Source organism: Temnothorax curvispinosus, unplaced genomic scaffold (genome assembly GCF_003070985.1).
Source record: "Temnothorax curvispinosus isolate PA1 unplaced genomic scaffold, ASM307098v1 QBEX01010681.1, whole genome shotgun sequence".
NCBI classification, from domain to species: Eukaryota; Metazoa; Arthropoda; class Insecta; order Hymenoptera; family Formicidae; genus Temnothorax; species Temnothorax curvispinosus.
In genome coordinates, this window is record NW_020220461.1 from 146976 (window position 1) to 165239 (window position 18264).

At 44.1% G+C, this 18264-nt stretch overlaps 1 protein-coding gene across 2 annotated transcripts in view; it reads right to left on the reverse strand.

Moving 5' to 3' along the window:
• Positions 1 to 17747, reverse strand: part of LOC112460628 (nucleolar protein 4-like) — a 67443-nt gene extending 49696 nt beyond the window's left edge. For both annotated transcript variants that reach the window (XM_025025412.1, XM_025025411.1), the window contains exon 1: positions 16407 to 17747. In XM_025025412.1, the coding sequence (XP_024881180.1) occupies positions 16407 to 16451 (45 nt within the window). In that variant the 5' untranslated portion in view covers positions 16452 to 17747. The remainder of the gene's footprint in view (positions 1 to 16406) is intronic.
• Between the last annotated feature and the right edge of the window lie 517 nt (positions 17748 to 18264).

The following is an 18264-nucleotide window of genomic DNA, read 5'->3' on the forward strand; positions in this document are numbered from 1 at the left end:
CAGTGACGTTCTATCTACCGCACCATCCATGAGAAAGAGAGAGAAAGAGAAAGTTTTATCTTCCCAGTGGGGGAAGATAAAACAATTTGATAAATCGCTCGTGGCGCGAGGGGTTGCGTCGTCCCTTAGCCCCGTGTCATTGTGTACTGTGAGCTATATACACACGCTATACTCGTTCGGAAACTCGTCGCGGGTTAACCGTTAAAGCCGCGCGGCAACATACCATACCGTAGATAAGTGTTAGGTATCAACTTGTTGCATTAATTACAGCGGGAAGGCTATTAGCCATCGATTCGCGCGAGACCTCGCTTCTCCATGTAGTTACCTCTCTTCCACCATTCCTCGGCATCATTCCACGGTCGCGCGCGCATTGTTACACATACATATACGCGCAAATACGAATGCGAATACACGGATATCAGACACGGGGGCCGCGTGGATTCTCTTGGACTTCGTCGCATCACTCCGCGTTGCGGCGCAACGGCACTCAAGTGAGATGCACCGGAAAGTGCATACGAGGATACGAAATGCATCCGCGATCAACACTGAACGATACACCAGGGATCGAGTCCTTCCGACGCAAACAGATCGAACGGTCATCTTCGTTGCCCATTCCATTCATGTGAAATGATCTATCAATCGTATTCGGTATTTCTATATGTGTGAGAAATAACTTACGAATATATATAAACATGTGTAAATTGAAAAACTACATATAAAAAGTATGAAAATATGCAAAGACAACTTGAAATTGTACAACTAATCGTCGCACCATAGTTTATCAACCCGCTCTGTTTGATAACATATTTGTATCGATTAATAATTTTACTTACTATAATTTGTGATTAATAATAACAGACAAGATATATCTCGGTAAGCGTTTCAGCGGAAAATCATCTTTCGCGAAGATCGCGCGCTTGTGCGCACCGAAAAATCCTGCTCGTTTTTACGCCGCGCGCGGTGTGTGTTCGCTTCGGATGCACTCTGAGCAAAAGGAAGGTGTTTGCAGGAGCGGATACGTGAACCGGAAGTGGTCGGTAACGCCGCGTCTGGCTGCCGGCAATTACGCGGACCCACACTGCTATCCCTATCAACTCGACAACGCGCGCGAGTGTGTAAATTCTCCTGTGTATTTAGGTCCCCGGTCTGGATCATAGAGATATAAGAATAGAGTGCGCAAGCGAGCTGAAAAGGCGATAGAGGAATAGAAAGAGAACGCTGCATATGGGCCCCTGCTGTCTTTGTCTATGCGCGCATGTGCAGTGATGTGCAGGTCATGAAAGATTGTACCTCGGTATTCTCGATGTTTTATCTCGTGATTTCAAAGAATACGAATGCAAAATAATAAGCTCACGATTTTCAGTGGACAATAACAAAACTGTATACTTTTATAAATATTTAATAATGTGCATTTGATATTATATTGTTTGTAGTAAAATTTTTATTTTTTTATTTTTTTATATTTTATTTCTTTGTGTTAAATAATAAGACTGATTTAAAAGATTTAATTTTTGTGTTAAAAGAATTTATTTTTTGTGTTTAAAAAATTTAATTTTTGTGTTAAATAATAAAAGACTGAATAGGATTCTATTCTATTCTATGATTAACATTGTATGAACAACATGTAATAAATTTTGTTTTATTATTATATATATTGAGTATATTTATATACAATTCCATATTCAATTCCATATTCAAAAAAAAGTAATATTTTATGGTAATACTACAATATGTACTTTGCTGTAATAATTTGGTAATTTTGGGAATTATTATTTAAGGATATATTTTCAAAGGGGTTCAAGGGGTTAGAACATAAATGCGTTATTATAGGTTATATCTCTACATGCGTTATAGACACTGAGCAGCGCAAAGACGCATGCGTGCATAGACAAAGACAGCAGGGGCCCATATGCAGCGTTCTCTTTCTATTCCTATATCGCAGTCTCTTACGTGCGAGCATATGACTCGCGCACTCTATTCTTATATCTCTATGGTCTGGATCGAGCGCGCGTATGGGTGTATCTGTGCGCGCCAACACATCGGCCGGATGAAAAGAAAAAAAAATAATTCGCGCTCCCCTTTTCCTCTCTCCTCCTTCGTCCCAGTGGTCGACGGTCGGCTCACCTTGATAATGCGAGATATCACGCAAGTACACGAGTAAACGCGTGCACGCGTTTTATACGTGTCTCTCGCGTACGTGTGAGTACGGTAGGAGGGAAGTGAGTGAGGCCAGTGGGTATCCGTAACTAAACACTCGCTTCGTCTGCTCCCACACGCGCGGTCAGGCGTAGTGAAATTAATTATCTCGCGCGTTGTCATCTTCATGTTTGACACCACCGACCTGCGCAGCGTTCCGCCTTCAGAAGCATCCGCGGATGATCGACGGATGTCGCGATGCGCCGTTGCGCCTTTCAAAATTACGGAATGGATCGTGTCGCGCCACAAAATTTGTTCCTCTTTCCACGACGAATAAAATGGCGTTTGAATTTTTCCAAAATCTTGATTATTGACGGAAATATGTCAATTTTTAAGCAATTACTGCCTACGCGTCGCGGAGTACCCTAGGCGTGCGCGCTCGCGCTCAATTGTACCACAAGACAAGTTCTGGGGATCGATCATGTATCTTTTCCCCTAGGACGGAACGTGAAAAGTGAAAAGTTTATCTCTTTCTATTCAATACCAATAGAAAGAAATAGTTACATGAAATTTTTCACTTTTCACGTTTCCGCTCTAGGGAAAAAGTTACATGATCGCTACCCAGACAAGTTCAAAGTTTCAATTGTTTTAACGATACAATTGATGGAACCATACCGGCATTTCAGAAGAGAAAAATGGTTTTTTGGACGCTGTTTGTGCGAGCGTCCAATTAAATTTAAGATGCCACTAGAGCAAATATAGAAGCCCACTTGATGTGGAAGCACAAACAACAATTAGATAAAATAAGAAGAGACGTTGAGCTTGAATGGTCTCAACATTTTGACTTTAAAAACAAAGATGCTTTTGTAAGATGCAAATTGCAAAAGTGCGAAACTGAACAAACAATTAGATGGTATGAAACTGATCTCATAAAACAACACGTATCAAGAACACAGGTAATTCACATACACAAGTAATTATAATCTTGTAATTTTAATTACAAGTAGTTGTATAGTAGTTTTACTATTTTTTAATCTTTGTTTTAATACGTGCAGATCATCCAACATGGGCATGGTCCAACATGAACCAGGACCGTCCAGCAGCAGTGGACTTAAATCAAAACAACGGACAAGTGTGATCCGTACTTTGCTCATCGCGCAAGTGCATCCCGTTGAGATATTTCCAGCAAAAAAAAATCATGCGGGCACATCAAGGCTGTACGTGTTCGTGAGGATTTCTATAGACAGGTATTCCTAGGACGCGAACCAACTCTCTTCATTTCCCGAATGCCAGCATGGAACGTTGACAGGCCAACGTTTCATTACAAATGAGAAAGGGAACACCGATGTCCGTGGTATCATTAGCGCGATCGGAGTCGGCTTCCGCGAGTCGGGTTGTACCGACGTGTGCGCGCATATACGGTATCCAGTTACGCGAATAAATTCGAAAAGGTCGATATTTTGAAATGCCATCGCCAGGGGTTGACCGGGGGCTATTTTGAGTGTGCCGTACGTAGTTCCATGGAAAGAGAGAGAAGAGAGGGAGAAAGAGAGAGAGAAAGGAAAGGGGGGAGAGAGAGAGGAGGCAAGAGAGGAGAGAGGAGAGAGAGACAAACAGAAAGACAGAGAGAGAGAGAGAGGCCGAACACACCACCCGTCAATAATCCGCTGAATAAACTATCGTCCACCCGCCCACACGAGCCACCCACCCGTCCGCCACACAACTCCACTCAAGCGCCACGTACAGCCGAGGCATATATCACACACATGGGGTCTGCGCGTGCCTGTGTACAATCGCGGGTACCGTACACGCACATACGATACGGTACGTGTTAATATATGTACCGCAGAGGCCCGTCTGAACGGACATACGTGGAGCCCACGTGTGTGGGATGGCGCGGGGTGGTGTGGTGTGCTATGGTGACGGAAGGGAGGAAACCGTAAACTCGAACAGCGCGAGGTAGTCACGAGGAGAGAGAAGACCCGACGCGATGGCTACGAACGGTGGAATTCGGCATACCAGATAAGAAAGCATCACATTCGGCACAAAAATGGATAGAGTTTATTCGAAAAAAGTGGAAGCATTTTATTAGTTTTGATAAATAATTAATAACGATACGATTCCATTTCTCGCTTTCAAAGAATTTGTATAGTGATTCAACCGTTTCCTGTTAAATAATTTCAGTAGTATCAGGAATACAACAATTCTAACAAATCATCTTGCATGCACCGAGAAGATGTACTTTTTGTTGTAAATAATATCTGTTTCGATAAGCTTCCTCTCTTGTTCGGGCTCGCTCGTTCTTCGCAGCCACGCTGGCGAGTCACCTATATACGAAGAGCGCGATGTATTATTGACACCGCAACCCCCAATGTAGCCTGCCACCGCCAACCCCTCTATGTGCGCTCCCTTGTTCGGAATCGGACAGGTATATGCGCACACATGCACACACGGAATACATATATATGCGTCTGGGCGTTAGTACCGGGTGGCAAGTTGCAAACTGCTCGGCCACCGTTTCTCGCCTCTCTCTCTCTCTCTCTCTCTCTCTCTCTCTCTCTCTCTCTCTCTCGGCCGCGGCATTTTTGCGCGCACGAACTGTCAGACGAAATGGACAATGTCGTATAAAGTGCGGTCATTATGCGTCGCGGCGTTTAACTCGCCGCGCATCGATTTTTCTTATCGGAACCGTCTCGCGAGCGGCGAGAAAAAGAAACTTTGTCTCTCTCTCGCGTTTAAAAGTCGTTCAAAAACTCGACGTATTTCCCCGCCGTTTCTCATCTTCAGCTCATAAATTAGTCATGTGGCGTTTTATCGCGTGACAACGATCGCGACTCCGATCACTTTGACTCCGGTTATCGATTACGGGAAAACTCGCTACTTTGCGAGATACTCTTTATTTTATCGCTGACTCAATGCTGATATATTTACATATGAAAACTACATATAAATGCTAAATTGCAAATAACGTCGATAACATATTTTCTTGTCAATTACGAGGCTTGTGGTAGGTCTGAAATTTGGGAGCGCCTCAGACCCTTTTAGACGGTCTCGCGGCTAATTTGCCGAATCATCTCAGTTACCTCAGCTCGTCCGTTGCATCTCGAAGAGGCAGGAGCCAACCTCCCAAGGCTTACTCGCCGTATCTACGCGCATGAATAATGAAAATCCACGAGGCTAGGTATAATTACCTATCGGAGCGTCGCGCATCCGGTCTCGATTCAGACGATCGTCAATTTTCGGGGTAATCGGTAAATCCAGTTGACTGGGGTTCTGGATATTTTCAGGGACAGATTTAATTACACTGGGGAATCGCAGACCCGAAGTGGAGAGAAGTGCGGGAGGAAAGAGGGGAAAACCAGCGGGAGAAACGCCGAAGGAGAAGAGAATGACGAAGGCGGGAGGGTAAAGAGATGCCAGAGATCCCTGACTTCGTGCCTATCTTTGGATCGGCTCCGCCACCCTTAGCGACGAAGTACGTACCTATGTCGATTAGTCGGAATTAACTTCCAACGCGCGCGCACTCCACGCTCTCGCACACCCAAGAACCCTTCGCTTGGCCCAGGTCCGGGACCGCGGATTACTCGACGATAAACGAATTCGCCCGCCGTTAATTGACTTCGGGGAGGGTAATCACGAGTAAAACTTTCACATCGCCCGCGATCCGCAGGCGCGCTTGATTGGCAGCGCGGCGGAACGGAACGACTGGCGGAGAAGACTGGAAGAGGTATGAAATTTATAGGATCGCGTCTGGTTGTCCCGAGATGTGCGCGTCTCCGAGTTAAGGTCGGATGCATTTCGTTTCTCGCGCGACGAAGATCGCACGTAAGGACAATTCGCGTATCTTATCTAAGCTATCTTCTTGGTTTTAAAGATAAAAATAATCGTATCACTCAGCGATAATTACGGTTAAAAATCATCGAGTTAAGATCATCAATTTTCTTATAAGACTTACGAATTGAGATGATCCAATTTTCATAATAAAACATTCTATTACGTCAAAAACTTCACAACGTTTATTATACTTATCGTGAACGCTAAAAAAATCTCGTTATATTCTTGTCCGAGAATTTCGGATATCGGCAATATAATCTATGTCTCAATCGCTGATTGTCCATAAGCGTGAAACGAATAGATAATGGTACATTTTTTGATCTGGTATAACGAGTTAGTCCACCGTATCATCTCGCAAACATAATCAAACGTCATCGATGATTCAGATACTGTTGCCCGCCTTTGTCTACGAAGACAATTTTTCTGATTGTCATCTAGGTATTGTTCGACGACCATTTAGACCAGTAACATAGCGTGAATGTTTCTATTGATCCTCACATCAGGTAACGGTAACGGATTGACCATTCAAAAAGCTAAAAAAAAAGCTGTTTTAAGAATTGTAACCATTATTTGCTCAAATATTTTAAGTTAGGTAAATTGGGAAGAATATAGCTTTTTGTCAACTTGTCAGTTAAACTTTTTTATGAATGTCAGTTTCAAGTTATCAGGCTCAAAAACAAACTGACAAAGCTTAAAAAAGATTCAATTGAATCTAAATAACAATAGGAAGATAGTAAAATCATTTGCATTGTAAAACATTGTAAAAAAACCATTTTAAAACTTTTGATCGTTGGAATGAATCTTTAAAAACTGCACTTTAAAATACCCAGAAAGATTCTTAAATCATACAATATTTTAGATACTTTCACTCAATACCTTCAATGCAGTCTTTTTCCTGTCCTAAACAATTTTTAGAGAAACTTTACACAAATATTGAGTTCAAAACTCAATTTTAGTTTAATCACTTTTCTACTATTAGAATGTTTGCAAACTTATGTTAAGAAGCTACATATCCAAGATGTATTAATTATTCTTTATAATCGCATTTTATTCTATAGAATAAAATTACATAATAGAAATCAAATATAAAACTTTTAAGTCTGTAGAAAATGTCAAAATAAATGTTTTCAGTGCATTTGCGCGAATAATTTATGAAATTTTGTTAAATTACATGCCAAAAATATCATTTTTTCTTTCTCCATAAATCTTTTAAAAGCATACGTGATCGACGAAAATGAAAATTATATATGCGATAAATTAAACATGTAAAATATAAAATAAATTTAAAATAAGCAAAAAAGAAGTATGATATCGCGTATGGAAGATTAAAGTTATCTTAAGAAAAATAAGAAAATTCGTCTCCTAACATTTTCCGTCAAATTTCGCATACCACCCGACAGATTTATTTCAGACGTGTGAATTATCACGCGATCGCGAATAATTCACTGAACCACAGAGCGAAAAGACCAGACGCGCGTTTTGTCGCGGCAAATCGCGTTAGATGGATCGATATCGCGGCCAAAAGCAGACCGGATAGAGATCGTAAAGCGGCGCGTTATTAAGCGCGCGCGCGCGCGCGCGAGTCTGCGATACCGGATTCAAATCGCTCCGACCCGCACAGAAGTCGTTTGCGGGTTAAGCGAAATCGCGAAAGTACGTAATCGCACGCATAACGGAGGTAGTGTTCGCCGGTCGTCCGCACACGATACGCACACGTATGTCCGCCATGCACGCACGCACGTACGTATGCACCGACACTCGTTTCGCCGGGAGAGCACCGTAACGATAAAAAGCACACGAGCGCATCCGCGGCTTCTTCTCCTTTTTTATCGTCCCCTCTTCCTCGGGCTATCATTCGCCCCCCTTCTTTCTCTATCTCTTTTTCTTTCTTCGTCTGTCACTCTAACGATTGTATGTTGAAGAGCAGCGGGTATGCGCGCGTGCACTCCTCCGGTACGGTATGATCCGTGTGCCGGTTACAAAAAGAATACAGAACGTTGCATGTGGACGACGACGTCGCGGACGATGCGGTGTACCTTGACACGGATGGCTCCCTGAATCACCCGGCGGCTAGCAACAAACATCACCTCGCGCTATCAACACACGCCTACCGCCTAACACAGCGCGTGCATATTATACGTGCGTGCGTGCATGCGTGAGCGCTCGCTCGCTCGCTCACGCTCGCGCCCGTGCCCGTGTAAAGCGGTTGACGAACGGCCAGGCCAGCCGACGTCGATAAGCCCATCATCAGGCTGCCCGGCCTGCCGACGACGACTTGGTAGGAAATTCCATTTCCTCCGATTCGTGTCGCGGTACGTGATTCCCGGTTGGTTGGCTGGTCGGTCGGTCGGTCGGTTGGCGAGCGAGCGAGTAAGAGGACAATCCGGAGACATTGCCATCGTTGATTGCGCCGCTCTTTCCGTGATTTTAACGCGGTACATGGTACCTAATCAAGTTGCTGTCCTCACACATATGCGAATATAATTTCGAGGATCGATGAATTTGGAGAAGATTTACAGAACAATTACAGATTTTCCTAGGCGAAAATTTGATAGTCGATTATTGTATTACGCTTGATTTTATCTTACTGATCTAAATAACGCATTTCTGTAATTAAATGTGCAATTTCAAAAAGGTTACATCTTTGAAAATTAAAATTTTGCAGGAATGAAAAAAGAACTGATTTAATTTTAAACTATTGCACCCAGTGATACAAAACTTTCGCATTTTAGGGTCAATTACAATAGAATATAAAATAAAAAATATTTTTAAGGTATCATCATACGATTAGAGTACATATTAGTAAAAAAAACCTATAATCCAAAAAAGGCCCTTTTCGAAATTGCATATTCAATTAAGAAATTTTAGTATGACGAATAGGTATATATCAGACGAAACGAAAATAGTTGGTAAGAATAGGTGAAGTATACGAAGAACGTGAAGGAGATATAAGGAGACTAATCAGAATCGAAGATAGCGCGTGATGAATTAAACACTACGACCGGTATTAATGAATTAAAATGAAAGATGAAGATGCTGGTTTCAAAAAAAGATTAATGAATTTTATTCATGATTCTGTGAGGCGTTGACACTGAAGAATAATAGTTAAATATGCGCCCTACTTTTAACTGAAGATCATCGATAATTACAACAACGATCCAAATCTCGGCACCTCAAGTCCATAATCCACGGTACAACAAACTGCCGCCGGAGTCCCTTTAGACTTATTCGCAGGGAGTAATAAAACCCGATGGTTTAAAAGGAATGAGAGTTTGGCAAAACCAACCATCGGGCGTGTAAATTTGCCGTAATTTTATCGACCGCGTGGCCATAAATATTTTCTGTTGCACCGTTCTCTTTCTCTCGCTGCGCCACACCGTTTCGGGGTCGGTAATATCGGACTGTTCTCTTGGCTCCGCGAAGGAAAAGATAAAAATAACCGTACAAAGAAAGCACGCTTGCACAGCGGGTGCTAGGGTGGGTATATGGCGATCTCGAGACGTGAGCAGAGAGAAATCTCTCTCCGTGGCCATGGAAGAGGAAGGACGTAGGGGCGTGGTTCCCAGCCCGAGTGCATTACCGTGGAATGCACTTTTGGAACATACCGCACACCATTTTCGGGATAAAGTCTCTCGTGTCTGAGAAAAGGGGCGAGGGTGAGACCCGTCGATGTTCAGGTACGGATTGTACCTTTTCATGGTTTAACAGAACTACAGCCGAACGAATAAACATTGAAAACGTAATCCTACTTATTTTATGAGATATACTATTGTAACAGGAAATGGAATATCTTTGGACGAAACTATACAGAGATCGTTGATGATCGGAGCAAGTTTAAAGACAACGGAAAGAGTTCCTAATTGTTCCGACCGTTTTTTTACATTTTTGTGCTTGGCGTCGATTCCTTTACTTTCCGATGTAGACCCGTGAAATCTCCCAACAGGGGGAAGGTTTTGGAAAATGTGCACGAAACGTGTTGCGGCGCATTCGAAAGACCCCAGGTCAGATATATTTGGAACGCGCTCTACACCGCCGGCCTTAAAACGGGGTGAGGTAGACACCTACCGTGGGGAAGCTAGAAACGGGGTGAGAGAAGAGCCAGTTCGCCTGCCTTCTTTCTTTTTCTTTCCTCGTACTTTTGCCGTCTCGCTCCATCTCTCGCTTTTCTTTCTCTCTCTCTCCCTCCCTGTCTCTCGTAACATTTTTCTCTCCCTTTTTATTTCTCGTCCATTTCCTTTCCAGTTCAGTATACCGAACGGGCACACCGGCGCACCCTTATTGTCGGTTCCAGGCACCAGCATACCTGATCTTATGGGAAATCCATACTAGCCCTTCACTTCGGTGGGAATACGAGGGCTCGCCTCGCGCGTACCCTTGGACGAACCTTCCTCTCCCTTTCCCTCCCCCCTTTCTTTCTTGCGCCGACTCTACTCCGCCTGAGTCTGCAGTGAGACTACGATCGTGCCGGGACAACCATAACGAGGACATATTCTCGATGCAAAAAGCGCGGCGCCATTCTGCCTTTCGTATTGCACCGCGAACGCGCTATAATGATGCTGCGATTAAGCAAGAGACATAATTCGGATTTCCATATCTTCCGCTCTCTTTCCTCAAGGGTGTAGTTACTTTGAAATAAAGTAACTCGTTACCTCGTTTCTAATATACAAAGAAGTCAACGAGACAATAAAAAGACGATACATTAAGAAAAGAATTTTGTACTTATTGATAGAATTTTATATTTCAAAATAAGTTATTGATATTTATTGCCAATTATTGTGATCGATTATCTATGTTAGCGATATGTTTCTCTAAATTATAGTTTTTAATCATCATGTAGACGGAAAAGTAATTCTGTTAATCAAGATTAATGCTCGATGCAATCGATTATTTAGATATAAAAAATAATCCGCGAGATAGACAGACCTCTGGTAAACATATTGCATACTGCCTTTTACTTAATCGCCTCGATATACGAGTTTCAATTAATTGCAAAAAAAGTAGGGATGTCAGATATACATCCAGCTGCAGAGCGCAAAATCCCGAACGACCTTCGTAATTGGTAATTACCCTTGCTGATTTTGATGACGATTTATTATAACGCTACGTTTAATTGCGATATAATTGTGCGTTATATGAAAACACAATTTGTATTCCGTGGTGTCATTATTCGCCGATGACGTTGTACAATAGCAATAATAATTTCACCGAAACATCATCAAACTCGATGTCCTTTCTCATTAAAAATATTAAGATATTAAAAAAAAAAAGAAATTGTTGAAGATCTTCTTTAAAAAAGCTATTAGAGACAGTACATGTATTCAAATGTACAATAACAATTATTATCAACACTTTGATATCAAATTTTTTTTTATAAGTGTAGGTTATTAATATAGAAATAAATTTAATCTTTTTCGTACAAAAATCGATTCCAAATGGTGAAATGGCGAAAGAGAGAGAGAGAGAGAGAGAGAGAGAGAGAGAGAGAGAGAGAGACATATATGTTACACAAATAGAATAGTCAGCGTATTGAGCATAAGCATATTGATCGTCTGAGGGTCCTCTTCGATCGACGAGATTACCGTTATGCATGAAAGCACCTTACGTTCGTCGGGCCTTCGGGCCTTTACTGGCTACATCCCGTAATTTAGTTCCTTAAGAGAGAGATCGCACGCCTCATTAGCACTAGCTCCCAAGATTCCACGTGCCTTCTCCCGCGAATGAATTCAGGGATGATCGTCTACCTGACATACATATCTAATCGCATAATATCATACGTCATAGGTATATATTCTCGCAGACTTGTGAAAAGGGATTTAACTAAAAAGAATAGGCGGCAACTCATTTTGCAAAGTTACGAATTCCCTGATTTTGGATATCGCGCGGAAGACTAATAATTACAATCGCAATATTTGTTCTCCCTTTTTTTATTTATGTGAAGGATAATAAAAGTGTTTATTTATTGCCAGTCTGTAGAGATGCGTAAATATATTATCGGTTATTTCGACGGCCAATTTTTCAGCTGTTCCGCTATAAAAAAAAAGCATATTGATCAACATTCAAACGTCACGTATGACAAGCGCAGCGCCGATACGACACATGAATAATGACGATTGGGTGATCTCTGATTTCGCCCGATAAATATACATCGCCGGGTCCAAGAAGCGTTTAATTGAATAGCCACTATTCGACGCGAATTATAAACATGATTATTGCGGTGGCTCGTGTGGCGTTTCGTGCAGTTCCGCGGCCGCGAAACATGGAAATGGTCGAGCTAGATTAGCGCGCAAGGGACGAAGGATGCACTTATACTGATTAAAAAAAGAAAAAAGCAAAAATACTTGTCGCCGGAATGCTTTTAACGAATTAATGCCCCCGTCCCCACCGGCACTTTTGCGATACAATATTTACTTTTGCTCAGTAAGTCGTGTTTGCTCGCATGCGAGTGTGTGTGTGTGTGTGCGAACGGTCCTATGCTGCTTAAATTATTTGTCGTAATTTAATAAAATGAAAAATAAATACAAACAATGCGAGCTTTAATTGCGGCGTTAATTATCCGCGCTTACAGAAGCTCCTTCGCTGACTTAGGGAGCGTAAGCCATGGGGTTATTACGAATTTCCCGAAGATTATTCGCGGAAAGTGCGACTATTAATCAACTCTATCCGACTTCGTCACTGAGCACACATTTTCGAAAGTATGAAAATCCACGATTTATAGATACGATGTTCCCTTCATCATGTTCCCTTTCGCATGTTAATATCGCACATAACTTCCGATTATACGTACATTATTATATTTCGTGTATCTTGATATTGGAAGTAATTTGCACGATTATAAAATCCATTTTTTGTCACGCTTAAGTAAAAAAAAAATGCCCAACGTGAGTTAGAATGTTAAATTCATCAAACAGATCGATTTCGGAGAGAATGCAATTTGATCGTTATGCGAACGTGACGATAAGATGCCGCCGTTGTCGTCGACGAAACGGAAACGTGTGCCACGACAGAAAGAAGAACGGCCTGCGTACCGGCCTAAAGAAAATAGAAACCGAAAGAAGGGAGAGAAAAAGGGAGAACGACGAGAGGGTAGGTAGAGAAACGGCAGGAAGAGATGCCGCTGCGGAAAAATATAACCTGTTGGACCACGAAAGAGCGAGAGCCACGTAGGTACGCGACGGAGAGAACGAGAGGCGCAAGAGAAGTCGGAGAGAAAGAGAGAACGGAGCCGTGAGATAGACGGAGATCTCGATAAAGCGAGACAGCCGTGATGAAGGAAGAAGGGGGAAAGACGAAGAGAGACGAGCAGGACGAAACGGATGAAACAGAGAGAAAGATAGAGAGAGGGAGAGAGGGAGATAAGAGAAGAAGGACGCGCGCAGACGTCCCGAACCTGCCTCAACTTCGACTCGACTTTCGCGGTTCGATTCCTGATCCGATCGATCTAGCTCATCCGTGTGGTAGCGTAGTTAGTATTTACACTTTGCTTTCATTCCCCGGCATAATACCGTTAGTTGTATACTATTTTTCTGCATGCGCCTCGGCTCCTTCACGCCCACCTCCTCCTCTCGTAATTCACCGTTGAGGTTTAACGAGACAACAAACGCGCCTCAAGCAGCGAGAAGGACAACGTCTATTCTTCGTAATTCCGAAGGACGCAAATTCGTCACGCATTTCCCGTATTGTGCTTTCTTCGACACGTCATGGGGTGCACGATACTAAAGTTCTCTCTTTCTTTCTCTCTTTCTCTCTCTCTCTCTCTCTCTCCCTCCGTATTCTCTATGCGCATTCAAATATTCACATTCCACATTTCACGCTAACTTTGGTCTATAAACATTATTAGTGTAATATGAAGAATGCAACCTGTTGGACCTGTTTGGCATTTGATAGTACGAGAATCCTAGAAGGTTGCGACTTTCAGGAAATAAAGTTATATAACGCGCGCAAATATGTCTCGTCCGACGTTTCACTTTATAATGCGTTCGCTCATTGATTAAAAAATTATCGATGTCGGGCACAATTCCGACATCACAAAGGGATGACTTTCTTTATCCGCCGGACACGAAAGTGGCATTTAGCGTAAATATGAGGTGAAAATTGGACAGCATCACACATTTAACATAAATACGCGATGAAAATGGAAACAGAGGCATCAGTAGCGACGTGAAAGGGAATATAATTCGGACGACATTATTGGGAGCAATTTACACCGCGCCGAACACGTCGATCGATAAATTAACAAGACATATTCGATACGCGTTCGCATTTTTATCGGGCTTGCTTCTCGCGGAAACCGCGTTTCGACGGCTGTTGTATTATCACTCTGAAAATCGCATAGACGGATATTCGAAAAATTGTTAAGAGATGCGCTACCGTTGTAATTCATTTCAGTGACGAACGCTCCGGGTCTCCCTTTTTGCGCCAATTTTACTTTTATCGACCGATAAACGCGCAGTTTTTAATCGCGCTCGCGATATGAACGAAGATTAACGGCGAGGAAGGATGACACGCGTGTTATGGATTTTTTTAACACTTCGATACTTTTGTATTATTGCCCGCTTTGCTTTTTTTTCAAATTTAATTTAATTGCGGTTTTTCTCTCTCTTGCGTGTATATTAAACTTACGGCGATAAACTGCATATTTACGAGAGATAGCACTGCATAAAATTGATATAAAAAAATCTATTTTGTTGACTCCTTTCTCGATCTTACCGCTGGATCTGTTATTATTGTATTATCAAGAGACACGGTAGTGTCTCGCGCCAAGTACATAACAAAACATGCGCGCGCGATTTTATGGTTTAAAATTGTCAGAATATTTTTTAAATTTTACATACATTTGTAGAACTGTACTGCTGGAAAAGAGATGTCAGTGTAAATCGCGTTTATGATTTTTTGGTAAGGTGAAGCTCGAAAAACGCATCCAGCTGTTAATTGAAGACAACGACGCGAATGGGCGAGCACGTGCGTGAATCGAGAGAGTGCCTGTGCGCCGTCCGCGGGGATTATCTTTCACATAGATACGTTGGTCTAATCTGGCGCGGTTTCTGCGACGAGAAAAAAATAAAATGCACGGAGATAAGTGCGATCCGACCGAGTTCGTCATTGACGAGCGAAATTGCGCGATTCGCGCCGGACGTGTGTCATCGAGGTTCACGGATGATCGTCCGTCGATACTCGTGTAATGATTCCGAAGAAGTGGAAATTATTTACTTATGATACACTAGTGCGAACTTAAAGAGGCGATCGCTGACCTCTTCAAGCGTGTGTCAAACGTGTGACGGCATTATCGACATGTACATAATTACTTTATTTCAGAATAATGAAAGCGAATAATATCAACAAGATCTCGAAAAATTCATAAATTAGATGAAGAATTTAGTGCTTGCGGTCTAATAAATCTTATATTAAGCCGTTTTTATTTGTTTCTATTAATGTAATAAAACTCAAAATGCCTTTTAATTAATAAATAACAGATTCTTGGACGGATCTGCGAGAAATAAGGTCTCCGAATTCGATATTTTCAATAGTTATAACCGTAATTAGGTTAATTGTAGAATGCAAGCGAACATAACAGATCGGTAGTTGAAATATCCTCGCGTTAAGAATTATATTGACAATCGAACTGCCGTGTTACAACCAGAAAATTATTTTGTTTTTTCTTGAATACCCGCAAGGACCCGTTTGCATTGTTGCGCAAGTATAATTAGGCAAGCGGGCTAGTATGAAAGTCCAGGAGAAGCAACCGACGTCCGCGGCACATTGCGAGTAATTTGGCGCGCGTGATGCCGAGGTCTGCGCGAAGCACGAACGGCACGAGAACAATTTTTCGAACTAGAGGCGCACTTCGCCCGCACCTCATCATGTCGTCGGCACCGCCGCCGCTGCGCTGGATTTACACAACTCTTTCAATTAAAACTTTTTCGCAGTTTATCTTCCCGCGCGCCGAAAAAAAATTAGGTTCCGCGCGCGCAGTAACGAGTTACGTTAACGGAGCGCGCCGTGTTCCGGCGAGCTTTTCGAGCTTTCGCTGGAAAAATTTATCGTCACGTTGAGCGGGAGATTCCGCGGGAGAGGACGGGAGAAAGAGTTGGGAATGCGTCCGTAAAATAAGTCGGGATGTCGTCAAGGTTAACGTGAAACCGAATTTTTACCTCTTACCTGCGAGCGCCTCTTTCACTCTCTTTTTATTGTATTTGCAGGGGACTTCAACCTTAAACCTCTGCCGCATTACGGGCGGTCCAAAGTTCTTTTCTATACCCATCCTATACCGAAAGAAGCATTTTCCGAGCTTGGAAAACTCATGGGACTGCCTCGTTCGTCACCGTTCACGGACGAAACGCGACATCGTGAACGAGTACCGATATATCACGTGGCGATATCAGCGTGCGCGATATACATGTGTACGCGCGTCGTATGCATGAGTACGTGTACGGACTCACCTTGTGGTGCTGCATGATGGCAGTGGCCTTTCGCTTGGCGGACATATTCAGTTCTCCGGGGTGCCCTCTCTGCCCCCCTTCTCGGAGCGGGAAATATCTGCCTCGCCGGTCTCTATCCGACTGTCCGCCTCTGTCCTCCTGTCTCCTCCTGTCTCTCTGTCCTTCGCTCTTCCGTCTGTTTTTCCCTCCTACTGGCGAGCCATAAGCGTCCACCCAAAGGCACGGCGACGTTCACGAGGAACACAAAGGCAGGGGGAAAGCGGCGCAGGGGGTTGACAACGATAGACGAGCGCACGCGGTGATGAGTGTGCTCTCCTTCTCTTTTTCTCTCTCTCGTTCCCCGCCCGTTCCCTCTTCGTTTTCCTCTTCTGTCTCCTTTCTTCGCTTCCGCTTAACAGCTTCCTCCGGCACGCCGGAGCGAGCGCGTAGGAAATGAGGTGTTCTTTCCGGAGCGACCGGCACGTCGCGAGTAAACTTTCTCGAAGCCGAGTTTCGTGTTTCGTTTTCTGTCCCTCTCTCTATCTTCCTTTATGTCGCGCGCGCGCGCGCGTCCGCGCACTCCGTCCCACCTTGCGCTCGTGAACTTTAAGCTTTCACCCCGCGCACACCGCACCGGTACACCGGCGGCGCCACGAAAGTTCCGCGACAAAACCTCCCGCGCAGTTGGTTGTTGCGGTAGCAGGTGTCGGCGCCGCGCGAGAGATTAAAATAGGCGCCGCGCGCAACCGGAATGACCGGAAGGAATATCCGTGCACTCTCCGAAACAAGTTCGTTTCTCCTTTTCTTCCACGTTATCCCGTGTTTTTTTTTTTTTTTTCACTGACCCTCCCTCACGCGTGTCTTCTCAGCTGTCTTTATCACCGCCTCTCTCCCTCTTCTGCGTTCACGTCACGACACGATAAACGTGCACAAGGAAATCTCCACGAAGTATATCAAACCGGTAAGACGGTTTCACAATCAGCTGGTTCGTCTGAACTCCGGAGCATTCCGATCGAACGGACGTCGATTGATCTTCCAACTCCGATCGACGAATCGTCTCTTGCGCACTAATTTTTTTTCCGTTCAGGAACACGGGATTCAAGTTCGCAACGGATAGTCCACGTTTTCGGAAGTTAGGAGGACTCGTCTGTCGATCGTGAAAAAAAACCTAGTTCGAGGAGTTTCACACTAAGTATGGCCACAGCCTCTGCTTATTTCCCGAGAGATCGTCGGAAAAATGACCAGTGTTCACGCGATCGTTGCCTGCCTGCCACGCTCGTTTCCTGTGTCGTTCACAGCGAGAGATGGGAAAGCTCCGAGCTCGCTACTCCGCTTAACAGAACGTCCTCGCGTCATGAGCGCTCACGGCAAACTAGCAACTGGCGACGCGACGACGACGACCTCCTCCCCTTCTCGCACCGCAGCACCGCCGCCTCCACATGCTCCCCTCCTCGGTGTCCTCACCCCAGCTCCACGGTAGAGAGCCTCATACCGCTACCAACGCTTCACCCATACCCCACTCTCTCTCACTCGCCGTCAACTCAGCCTCCCTCCCACCTACCGTCGGTTCTCTCGCTCTCCCGCGCAACCCCTCATCCCAGTCCTCCGACGACCCGCACCGCTCTCTCACTCCCCAGCGGCCCTCTTCGAGCGCGTCAACCCCCCTCGGTTCCTCGTCCCCTCTTTCCTCACCATGGCCATCTCTCTCTCTCTCTCTCTCACTCCCTCCCTCTCTCTCTGTCTCTCTCTCTCTATCTCTATCTCTATCTCCGTCCCCCTTCCGCTCCCTCTCGTTTCTGCTTCTCTTGTCCCGGCGCCCTCGGCTCCCCCTCGACCCTCGACCCTCCCCACTCGGTTCGGTGCGGTGGCGGCGGCAGCG